The sequence below is a fragment of the Uranotaenia lowii genome, chromosome 2 (assembly GCF_029784155.1).
Source record: "Uranotaenia lowii strain MFRU-FL chromosome 2, ASM2978415v1, whole genome shotgun sequence".
NCBI lineage: Eukaryota > Metazoa > Arthropoda > Insecta > Diptera > Culicidae > Uranotaenia > Uranotaenia lowii.
In genome coordinates, this window is record NC_073692.1 from 32,024,923 (window position 1) to 32,037,683 (window position 12,761).

Consider the following 12,761-nt stretch of genomic DNA (forward strand, 5'->3'; position numbering starts at 1 on the left):
AAAAAAAATCCATCGGAAAGCATCTCTGGAAGCTGATTGTATTATCCAATCCACATGGCGTTTTTGCCATGTCCTTGACAAAAAAATATTATTGATTGTATTCAAAGAAATTTCTCGAATTCTGCACCTACTAACTCAAACATATATCATAAGTTTCTCTTCCGAACCACAACAAAACAAACAAACAGACCATAGTTGACATTCGCCATGCGACCCATGCCATTGATCAGTTGAATTTTAAGTGACGATCAAGGGAAATGGACTTAAGTGATCGGTTAAGAGAATTTTTAAGTTAGCGAAGAAGGTATTCAGCAGAATTCAGTTCCAGCCACTTATAACTAATTTAAAATGAAAAAAAACTCACTGAGTTTTCACTTTTAAGTGAATCTCCCAGTGTTTTTCAGTGTGATTTTTTGTTCAGTGTAGAAATAAATAGATCATGTTATATTCAAGGGGGTAAATACTTACTAGCAATATTGTAGCCAAACTAGCTCGTTGGTAAATTTCGAAATAAAGAGAATTTTTCAAATGTTTTAATTTGAATATTTATAAAGGTGATTGCTAAGCGAAATTAAGACTTGAATTAAAATCAAAGCAGCAAGGTTTATTTCATTATGAGGCGTTCAACCCTATTGCTTCTATTTTCCACCACTTTTCAACCATAAAAATAACTTACCAATTTTTAAAGCGGGTTCAACATGTTGTGAAAGGGGTTTCGATGTGTGGTTTAGAAGGAAAAAAGTGATCTTTTCAGCCTTTTCTTTGCGGAATTATCACATTTCAAACTTTCTATGCATTTGCTGAAAAAAGCCGATTTTCTGTGTAAAAATTAGAGAGGCACAACATCGTTTGTTTTTCGATGTACTTATAGGAAAAATAATGTATCGAGTTTAAATCTTGCTTTATTTTCGGATAACACTTTGTTAACTTTTTATAGAACTAAAATGTAATAACTAAAGTTAATTTTTGACGTCAAGCTAATTGGAAAGAAAATTTCGAAAAAAAAAAACCGCCACTATTGCACAAAATTTTACTTCACAAACAACTCAACGACTAGACTCTTGATTGGCTGTTGCGCGATTTCTACTGGGCATTGGTAGCAACTCGACCGGGTCCAACGCCAGCCGGAGGACTGGCCGTCACGTATCGACCGAAAGCTGATCCGTAATTGCTTGGAGCTTGATTGTCGTTTCCGGTGGATGTCGTCACTGGCTTTGGCAGTCCATTGACTCCCTGGGCCGGAGCTGCTGATGCAGAATCATCTGTCTGAGATTGTTGCTGTTGCTGCTGCTGGGGAGTGTTATTGTGAACCTGGAAGCTCGAGTAGGACACAGCTGCTCCATTTGGCTGAGGATTGCCGGGTTGAAGCAAACGTTGATCCAAAAATGGAGGAATTTGAGGAGGTTGCGCAAATGGTGGTAATTGAGCAGGAGCAAGTTGTGGAGGAACTTGAGGAATTTGCGGGATCAATGGGAACTGTGGGTAGGCTGCTGGTGGTGGTCCAAATTGTTGCGGAAACTGGTATGGCAGTGGAAGGAACTGGTTGAATCCTGGCTGGGCAAACTGAGGAAATCCTGGAACGAATCCTGGTCCACTGTAAGGATTAAACCCGTAGAAACCATCCGGAGCAACGTTGAACGGAGTCGTCAATGGCTGGATTGGGGCAAACTGCTGCGGGAAATCCACTGGGGCTGGAACTTGTCCACCGGGATTCACCGGAGGCACTCCCTGAGCCCCAACAGTGGCCACAGCGGCCAAAATCGTCACGAATACCTGATATTTCGAAAAGAAATAAACCCCAATCAATTCACTTGTTCACAAAACGAAACAGCACCCAATTAAACTGCCTTGCTACCTTCATTGATTTGCACTGATGATCCGCACAGATTCGCTTCACTAAAACCGATTCACCGAAGGCTTAACTTGCGTTTGACCCATCTTGGCCGGTGGCCAACAACTTTTATAGATATTAAATCAAAACAAGCTCGAAAAATCGATGCGATGACCTCCAGAGTGCCATCAAATCGGTCATTTCTGGTGTGAAACTTTAGTGACCCATCCACACGGGGCGGAAAATAAAACTTTGAAAAGCCATGGTTGAATTCAAGAAAATAAAAACACTTAAAATTGTCTTCTTTGAGAAAAATTAGATATCGTATGTGCTTGTTTAGTAGTTCAATAAATTTTCATTTGATCGTAAAGTATTATTTAAAATAAAAATGTTTATACCAACTATTCGAAGAACTACAACCCTGTTCAACAGATTTACGATACATACAGTTAGGTCATATATGAAGAGATGTAATTCCACAAAATGGAAAAAAACGGAGGCCAAGGTCGGACCCGCACGTAAGTTCGACCCAAATCCGTTACGGTTAATCGTCGCAATGCATTTTTTTCGGTTGTTTTTCTGGGCTGTTGACTCGGAAATAACTTAGAGGGGATCTTGAAGTTTGATTTTTTTTCACTTCTACTGTAGGATTAAATAAAACATAGGCACACTTGGTTTCAGATGGCAACCTACCAAAAATTATAATACATATTTAATTTTTGATGTTTATAAAAGGGGCAAATAACAAATTTTGAAGTTTTTGTGAACTACATTAGAAGTCCAAGTAAAACTTAAGGTTCTATTACGCTACTGTCCAGACTATTTCAAAACAAAAACAGAAAATCTGGGTAAAATTTCATGTACTGATTGGGCAAAATAAGCTGTTGGCAATGATTCATTGAAAAAAAAAACCCAAAAAATCTCATCCCAGTGTTTTATGAAACAGTTTTTTTTTGGTCAAAGCAAAAACCGAGATCCACCCTAGATTTATTGAATTTTCAGCGAGTTGTTTTACTTGCACCTTGCTGTCCGATTCCAACCCTGCGACCGGAACCGCCTAAGCTTGACCGCATCATTTAACACGTAAAATCGTATTTAAAGGAAAAAAAAATCAAAAGTGATCGAAACTAAATCGCTATAATACATCGTCAAAAGGAATATTTTTCAGAATTTCAATCCGATCGAAACAATTTCAGCTTTAGGAAACTTTTGAAATCCATTTTCCTATAAGAATATATGTTTCAAATAATTTTATTAAATTTATTAAAAAAATTGCAAAATTCCAATTTTATGAAAAAAAAATTAAACAAATTTTTAAGAAAAACTGACCGACTTTAACACGTCTTTAAACTGCAAAATAAAACGAAATTGATTGATTGGAATCGGAAGTGATCAATAGCATCTTGATTGTGTTCACTGAAAAGATCTCTTTTGGATCGTCTTGTTTTGATGACCGGCGATGATTGATTGCAATCGATGATGAGTTGGAAGCAAAATAGCTACAAATTGCTGATTGATTGCCAATTAAATTCAGATTGATTGCTAAAATTAAGGAAAATTTAAAAAAATATCCATTACTAAATTTAAAGATTTTTTTAACAAATAGATATGTACATTTTTATTTCAACTCATCAATTTGAAACATTCATAAAGTTTGTGATCAACTTTGAGAACTACCATCTATTTTGACAATTTAAACAAATTGAACAGTTTTGACCATTTCGAAAATTTAACAACTTTTCAACAATTTTTCAAAAAATTTAAGAATCCTCGAGAAATCTTCAAAATGCTTTAGAATTCTTCAAAACAGTTAAGAAGTTTTCAAAAGAATAAAAATACTCGAGTACTTTTCAGAACTTTTCAGAATTTTTCAGCAATATTGTAAATTGATCTAAATTGCCCAGAATTAGAAGGAAATTTTCATAATTATTTTAAAATATTTAAAATTTTCTAAACTTTTCATGTTATAGTTGGTTTCAAACTGGTTTTTGAAAATTGTGAGAATTTTCAGACTTTTTTCAGTGTTTAACAGATTATTCAAAAAATTCATATTGCTTAGAATTTTGCAAAATTTTTTTGGAATTTTTTGGAATTTTGCAGAATTTTTCAAAATTGATCAGAATATTCCAGAATTTTCCAGAATTTCCCAGAATTTTCCAGAGTTTTTCAAAATTACCTGAGTTTTTCAGAACTTTTCAGTGCTTTTCAAATATTCTCAGAATTTTTCGGATTTTTTCAAGAATGATCATATTTATTAATTTCCTAGTTCATTTTTATTAATTTCCTAGTTTTCAGAATTTTTCTGCACTTTTGAGTATCATGTAGCTTTTCAGGTTGTTTTTTTTTTTAATTTTCAGATTTTAAATCATGAAAAAAATTTTAGTACTTCTTGGAATCTCTGTATTTTCAAACATAAAGAATTTTCCTAAAATTTCAGGTTTTTCTCCAAATTTCACAAAAACTTCAAACAAATCTCAAAGTTTTTCATACTTTTTAGAATTATTTCGTGCTTTCCTAGAATTTTTCTCAAATTTTTCAGGATTTTTTACAGAATTTTTGAAAATTTTCAAGAGTTGTCAGAAGTTTTCAAAATTTTTCTGAAATGTTTCAGTTGTTTCCAAATTTTTCTGAATGTTGAGTTTTGAAGATTTTTTTTTTGAATTTTTCAGATTATTTCAAAAAATTTAAAATTTTGTATGAATTTTGAATATTTTTTTATGGTTTTTCAAAGCATTTTTCAAATTTCCCAGATTTTTTAAAATTTGTCAAAATTTTTCAAAATTTTTCAGGATTTTTTTAAGTTTTCTAGACTTTTTCGGATTTTTTCAGAATGTTCAAATTATTTTCAATGTTGTCATAAGTTTTCCTAATTTTCCAGAAAATTATCAATAATTCAGTTTTTTTTTAATGTTTTGAATTGTTTACAGTTTTTAAGAACTTTGCAGGTTTTTGCAGATTTTTTTAGATTTTTTCATATTTTTCATGATTTTTTCAGAATTTTTTAGAATTTTGCAGAACTTTTAAAAATTTATCAGAAATTTCCAGAATTTTCCATTTTTATATATTTTATATTTAGGAATTTTGCAGAATTTTTCAAAATTGTTCAGATGTTTCCAGAATTTTCCAGAGAGTTTCAAAATTAGCTGAGTTTTTTCAGAACTTTTCAGTGCTTTTCAAATATTTTCAGAATTTTTCAGATATTTTTAAGAATGTTCATATTAATAATTTCCTAGTTCATTTTTATTAATTTCCAAGTTTTAAGAATTTTTCTGCACTTTTGAGTTTCATTGAGTATTTCATATTATTTTGAAATTTTCAATTTTTTTCTGATTTTCAGTTGGTTTTATTAAATTTTCAGAATTTTCAAAATAAAACTCAGAATGTTCAAGAGTTTTTATAATTTTTGATTTTTTCTTAAAATTTTTAAGTGTTTAATTTTATTTTGAACTATCAAAGTCATTCACGATTTTTCAAAATACTTCTCAATAATTTCAATTATTTTTAAACTTTAAGAATTTTCACAAATTTTTAGAACATGAATATGTTTTTAAAGTTTTGCAGACTATTGCATAATTATAGAGAATTTTACCGAATTTCACAGAATTTTACTGAGTTTTTCAAAAATTTCCTATATTTGTCGTTTCCTTCAAATGAATTTATAACACAGAAGATATCTCAAAAATTCATCATAATTTTCATACAATTTCAGTCTTTTTTTAATTTTTTCCAGGAAGTTAATATTTTTTTTTAAATATTAGAGAAATTTTTGTACTCTTCATAAGTTTACGAAATTATATAGAATTTTTTGCATTTTAAGGAACTTTTCAAGATTAAGGAATTTTTCAAGATTTTAAGTGTTTTTAGAATTTGTTAGATGTTTTTAAGGTGTTTTATAGTTTGTCTGCATTTTTCAAGATTTTGTAAAAATTTTCCATGTTTAAAAGCTAAATTTTTTCCACTGAATTATGAAAAATTTCGAAATGTTAAAGAACTGTTCAAAATTTTGCTGGATTTTTTTGATTTTTATTTATTTTTTAAATTTTTCAAAAATTATCAGAGCATTCCATAATTTTCCAGATTTTTTCTCAACATTTCTGAATTTATTGAGATTTTCCAGAAATTATCAAAATGTTTTCAAAATTAAGCAGAGTTTTAAAGAACAAGAAAAATTTTACAGAATTTTAAAGAAATTTGCAGAATTTTATAGAATTTGAAAAAAACTCACATAATTTTACAGAATTTTAGAGAATTTAATGGAATTTTACAAAATTAACCGAATTTTATCGAATTCAATCCAATTTCACAGAGTTTTAAAGAATTTTACAGAAATTCACAGTATTTCGGATAACTTTTCTGAATTTCACAGAAGTTAAAAAAAATTATAAAATTTTACAATCAAAACCTTTTTTTTTTGAGAATTTTACTACATTTTTGTCAATACTTATAAGAATTTTAAAGATTTCTCAGGAATGTTTCAGAATTTTTCCGAATTCATCAAAATTTTCCATAAAATGTCAACCTTTTCCAAATTTTTTCCAGAACGTTGAATTTTTCTAAATTTTTTCAAAGATATACGAAATAATTCAGATTTCCCATCTTTGCATGATGTTCAGATTTTTTTTATCTGAATAAATTATTTTGAATGGTCAAGTTTTTTTTTCAAAAACTTTCCGAATTGTTCCGTTTTTTTTTTATTTTTCGAAAGGTTTCAGAATTTTATTAATTTTTATGACATTTTAAAAGTTTTTAAAAGTTTTTCAAAATCATTCTGCGTTTTTTTAAATTTTGAAGAAATTTCTAATCAGTTTGAAAATCAATCCGAATTTTTCAGAATCTTACCGATTATTTTCAAAATGTTCAATTCCAAGCTAATTTAAATTTTTTGGACGTTTTCGGATTTTTTCAGATTTTTTATATTTTTTGGTGAAATTTCCAATATTTGACATTACTTAAAAAGATTTTCAAAGTTTTTTTTAGGTTTCATAGATCTTTCCAGAAATTTTTAGAACATTTTATAAATTTCAACATTTTTCTAAATTTATCAGATCTTTACAAAATTTGACAGAATACTTAAGAATATTTAAGATTTGAAGAAAAAAATTAAAAAAAAATAAGAATGATCAAATTTTTGAAAATTCTCCATTCTTTTTAGTTTTATTAGGACATTCATTTTTTTTTTAATTTTTAGAATTATTAGAATTCTTTTTAATTTTAAGAATTATCAGAATTCAAAACTAAAAATTTTTTGATATCATTCAGAATTTGTTTAAAATTTTCGATATTTTTCAAACATTTTCAGTGTTTTCAATTTTAAAAATATTCTTAAATTTTAGAATTTTTTTTAGTTTTAACGACTTTTTACGATTTTTTAAAATTTGTTTTTGAACTTATTTTTGTTGAATCGACCAAAAATTTTAGAGTTTTTGGATATCTTTTTTAGAATGAACATGACGAATATTGGAGGTTTTTTTTTAATCTTGTGAAATTGGAGCTACCTACGATTTTTAAGATTTTTACTTAGCTAATAAATTTAAATTTTGTAATGGTTTTTTGCATTTGCGAATTTTTCAAGACTTTTTAGAATAAATTAGAGATTATCTTGAGTTTTCAGATATTTTCCTGAACAATTATTACTATTTTCTTCAAATTCAGAAGTTTTTCGTGATTCAAACATATTCTGTTTATCATAAAAAGAATTTCATGAATTTTTTATGATATTCAATTATGAAAATATTTATTTTCCTTTGATATTTTTTTCATTATTTTTCAAAAAAATTCTAAATATTTTCGGATTTTCAGATGTTTTCAGAAATTTTAAGAATTATTCAAAATTTTAACATTTTCCAGAATTTTACAGAATTTTTAATTTTTTTCAGACTTTTAAAGATTCATTCAAAAATTTTCGGAATTTTCCAGAATTGATAAGAATTTTTTAAAAGCTCTGAATTTCTTCCAAAATTTGTAAGGACATTCAGATTTTTTTTAGTATTGAAAATTTTCTGAACTATTCAAAAGTTTTCGAAATCATTCAAAACTTTGAGGACAATTTCAGAAATTTTCAGTGTTTTGAATTTAAAAAAAAAAATCAACCAATTTCAAAATTTTGCAGAGTATTTGCAAATTGAAATAAAAATTAGACTTTTTTAGAATTTTTCTTAAAAATTTTACTTTGTTTTGGAGTTTTTGCAGAATCGTCCTGAAATTTTTGATTTTCAAGATATTTTATTTATTGAATTCTCAAGAATGTTATCAAAATTTTTGAATTTTTCTGATTTTTTTAATTTTTGAAATTTTGTCACTTAATCATTAAAATTGGAACTGCTTATGATTTGTACGATTTTTATTTATTTGAAATTTTTAGATTGTCTCTGCGTTCTCTACGGAATCATTATTCTCAGTTATTTTTTTACATTTTTTCAGAATATATCAGAAGTGTTTTAAAGTTTTCAGATGTTTTTCTAAACAATTAAAATAATTTTGTAAAAAGATTTGGATTTTTCCTTCATTTAAACATATTTTCTTCGTAATAAGGCTGGAAAAAATTTCTTGTCACGAAATTTCCAAAAAAGCAAAAAGGGGATAAAGTTGGGAGTAATTTATAAAAATTGCAAAGAATTTATCAAGATTTCAAAAGCAAAAAACCAATTTTTCACTTTTTGTATTTCCTGATTTTATTGAACTTTTCGTTTAAAAATTACTTGATTTATAGATTTTGTACAATGATACAGTTCGCAATTTTGTTGCATACAAGCTTTCGAGCAGTTCATTAAAATTTATTAGTTTACGATGTTTTAACTCAAAGTGACAAAAGAAGGATTTGAAATCTGTTCCAGCCTTATAAAATTCATGGCAATTTTATTGTATTCAATTAAGATCAAATATAATTTTTTTTATTCATGTTTATTTTTGGTTTAAATTATTCCAAAATTAAAGGAAAAAAAAAAATTAAAAATATAAAATTGGTATATTTCGGAAAATGTTATAAATTATTAATTTTTTATCGATTTTGAGTATGTTATAAATTTCTTCAATTGAATTTTAAAATTAATTCTTTTACCAACTTCTACTTTGTTTCTGGATTTTGGTTCATCATTAATAATTTTGTAGCATTTTATTGCATTATTTCATGCATTCGTAATTATTTTAATTTAATTTTCAATCAAGTGGTTAAAATTTCTTTTATTTGGTCGTCAATGATGCTTTATGACAGCGTAGAAAAAAAAGAAAACAAACCATTGATTCGGTATTTGTATCTTAAGTCTGCAGTATTTAGCTTTTTTTTTTGGAGCGAGCATACTTATCGACCTGATCGATTTATTACGTCTCAGATATCAGTCCACTAGAGCAAGTTGATTTGAGACTTTCTGAATAAAAATTGAGAACATTTTCCTGATCAAAATTCAGCAGTCGGCGATGCAGGATGTCTCATTTTAATAAATAAAAAAATCAGAAATTAATTTGTCTAGATTGGACATGGTCTAACACACATGTGGAATGCTATAGTAAACGCCTTCCGCCGAGGGGATTGTTTGAAACATAAAACCTGTAGGCCCCTAACCAAGAAACTTCTCCCGAATTGCGATTTCATCCATCCATAAAAGACCAGCTTTTGCGCAAATTTGGTCCCATATATTTTTTCACCTTGCCCAGACTAGGCTAGACTCGAATGAGGGTCTGAAAAACTGTCTCAAGCTGATGCTGGAGGAAAGCTTGTAAGAAGGAGAATGGGGAAGTTGTTTGGACTCACTCACCTGGAGACCTCAAGTTTTTTTTTCTCTCTCTGATTCAGAGGAAGGCAGGAAGGTAAAAAACTATATCAAGGTCGACAACACCTCTTCCAGTTGAGACTCCGCCATCGACGGCCAAGCAATGGACCGATTGAGGAATGTGTGTTCGATTCCGAGTTTGTTTGATTGGTGTAACAAATTGGCCCAGATGAGGCGACGAGAAAAAGTGGGAAGAAGTAGGAAGGGGGTTAGATTTTATTATTCACCCGGTAATATTTAGCTAAAGGTACTAAGAGTGCTCTCCATCTGAGGACTCCAGCTAAGGTAGCCTTACTAGGAAGGAGCTTGGGGATTGAATCGAAGAGTGGCGATCGCTCGCTCGCGCCACATGAAGGCTTTTTTTTCCTTTGGTGCCAGCAGTGTTTGTGGTCATAATTCATGGGTTCTGATAAATCTAATGTGTCACGTACGAGTTCGCTCGTTTTCCAGTCGTTGAAGATTGGCTCGTTCCCTGAATGAGGTGCCAGGGGCAATCGCTTCATTCCGTGAGCGCGCGCAGATTCTTGCCCCAAAGATAATGATCTGTTTCTGTGTGTATAAATATGTGCCGGATAGTTCTTGTAACGGACCTCAGCTATGCGGATAACATGGAATTGACGAAGTTTTTTTTCCGGAGTCAGCTCGATTCTGCTCTAATTACACGGTTAAAAATAATTTCAGGTGAAGGGCTTACGCTGAGAAGGGCTCGAGGAAAGGCAGAAAAAAAAACCATTATCATAAATACATTAGAGCGCTTGAGGTGGTTTTGTACCGATACACGCTTAACTGTGGGTCAGTTTAGTTAGCTAGCAGGGCAGCAAAATCAGTGCCACACCCTTTGAGTATTAATCCGTACTCTGATTAATAGCTATTTTTTCTTCTGACTGGCTGCTGGGGCTTCATTATTACTACTGTTAATGGTCACTCAAAAACGAATGAAATCTGATTAGCTTAATTAAACCGGATTCTGATTGATACCTTTTCTATACGTACATGAAAGTTAAAACACCTCAGGTAAGTAAATATGTAAGCATTATGTACAATTAACTGTGATCACAGAATTTAGATTGGGGAATCTAAGAAATTTTCTTTGATGCTTTTTTGATAATGATTATATCAAAAATTTAGTGATTTCGAAAAAAAGTAGTCAAAATTTGTTGAAATAGTCAAAATTGTCAAAATTGTCAAAATTGTCAAAATTGTCAAAATTGTCAAAATTGTCAAAATTGTCCAAAATTGTCAAAATTGTCAAAATTGTCAAAATTGTCAAAATTGTCAAAATTGTCAAAATTGTCAAAATTGTCAAATATGTCAAAAAAGTCAAAATCGTCAAAATTGTCAAAATTGTCAAAATTGTCAAAATTGTCAAAATTGTCAAAATTGTCAAAATTGTCAAAATTGTAAAAATTATAAAAATTGTAAAAATTGTCAAAATTGTCAAAATTGTCAAAATTGTCAAAATTGTCAAAATTGTCAAAATTGTCAAAATTGTCAAAATTGTCAAAATTGTCAAAATTGTCAAAATTGTCAAAATTGTCAAAATTGTCAAATTGTCAAAATTGTCAAAATTGTCAAAATTGTCAAAATTATCAAAATTGTCAAAATTGTCAAAATTGTCAAAATTGTCAAAATTGTCAAAATTGTCAAAATTGTCCAAAATTGTCAAAATTGTCAAAATTGTCAAAATTGTCAAAATTGTCAAAATTGTCAAAATTGTAAAAAATTGTAAAAATTGTCAAAATTGTCAAAATTGTCAAAATTGTCAAAATTGTCAAAATTGTCAAAATTGTCAAAATTGTCAAAATTGTCAAAATTGTCAAAATTGTCAAAATTGTCCAAAATTGTCAAAATTGTCAAAATTGTCAAAATTGTCAAAATTGTCAAATTGTCAAAATTGTCAGAATTGTCAAAATTGTCAAAATTGTCAAAATTGTCAAAATTGTCAAAATTGTCAAAATTGTCAAAATTGTCAAAATTGTCAAAATTGTCAAAATTGTCAAAATTGTCAAAATTGTCAAAATTGTCAAAATTGTCAAAATTGTCAAAATTGTCAAAAATTGTCAAAATTGTCAAAATTGTCAAAATTGTCAAAATTGTCAAAAATTGTCAAAATTGTCAAAATTGTCAAAAATGGTCAAAGTTGTCATTTTTTGTTATTATCGTCATTTTTGGTAATTTTTGTCATTTTGTAATTTTAGTAAAGAATGTCATTTTGTCATTTTTGTCATTTTTGTCATTTTTGTCATTTTTGTCATTTTTGTCATTTTTGTCATTTTTGTCATTTTTGTCATTTTTGTCATTTTTGTCAATTTCGTCAATTTTGTCATTTTTGTCATTTTTGTCATTTTTGTCATTTTTGTCATTTTTGTCATTTTTGTCATTTTGTCATTTTGTCATTTTTGTCATTTTTGTCATTTTTGTCATTTTTGTCATTTTGTCATTTTTGTCATTTTTGTCATTTTTGTCATTTTTGTCATTTTTGTCATTTTTGTCATTTTTGTCATTTTTGTCATTTTTGTCATTTTTGTCATTTTTGGCATTTTTGTCATTTTTGTCATTTTTGTCATTTTTTGTCATTTTTGTCATTTTTCATTTTTGTCATTTTTGTCATTTTGTCATTTTTGTCATTTTTGTCATTTTTGTCATTTTTGTCATTTTTGTCATTTTTGTCATTTTTGTCATTTTTGTCATTTTTGTCATTTTTGTCATTTTTGTCATTTTTGTCATTTTTGTCATTTTTGTCATTTTTGTCATTTTTGTCATTTTTGTCATTTTTGTCATTTTTGTCATTTTTGTCATTTTTGTCATTTTTGTCATTTTTGTCATTTTTGTCATTTTTGTCATTTTTGTCATTTTTGTCATTTTTGTCATTTTTGTCATTTTTGTCATTTTTGTCATTTTTGTCATTTTTGTCATTTTTGTCATTTTTGTCATTTTTGTCATTTTTGTCATTTTTGTCATTTTTGTCATTTTTGTCATTTTTTTCATTTTTGTCATTTTTTGTCATTTTTGTCATTTTTGTCATTTTTGTCATTTTTGTCATTTTTGTCATTTTTGTCATTTTTGTCATTTTTGTCATTTTTGTCATTTTTGTCATTTTTGTCATTTTTGTCATTTTTTGTCATTTTTGTCATTTTTGTCATTTTTGTCATTTTTGTCATTTA

The 12,761-nt window shown here is 28.4% G+C and overlaps 1 protein-coding gene across 1 annotated transcript; it reads right to left on the reverse strand.

Annotated features, from left to right (window-relative positions):
• Nucleotides 1–981: 981 nt before the first annotated feature.
• LOC129746007 (proline-rich protein HaeIII subfamily 1-like) lies at nucleotides 982–1,967 on the reverse strand. The gene is made up of 2 exons (XM_055739425.1): nucleotides 1,856–1,967; nucleotides 982–1,773 (listed from the first exon to the last, which is right to left on the reverse strand). The coding sequence occupies exons 1-2, from the start codon at nucleotides 1,859–1,861 to the stop codon at nucleotides 1,084–1,086; spliced, it is 696 nt and encodes a 231-aa protein (XP_055595400.1). The 5' UTR covers nucleotides 1,862–1,967; the 3' UTR covers nucleotides 982–1,083.
• Nucleotides 1,968–12,761: the final 10,794 nt, after the last annotated feature.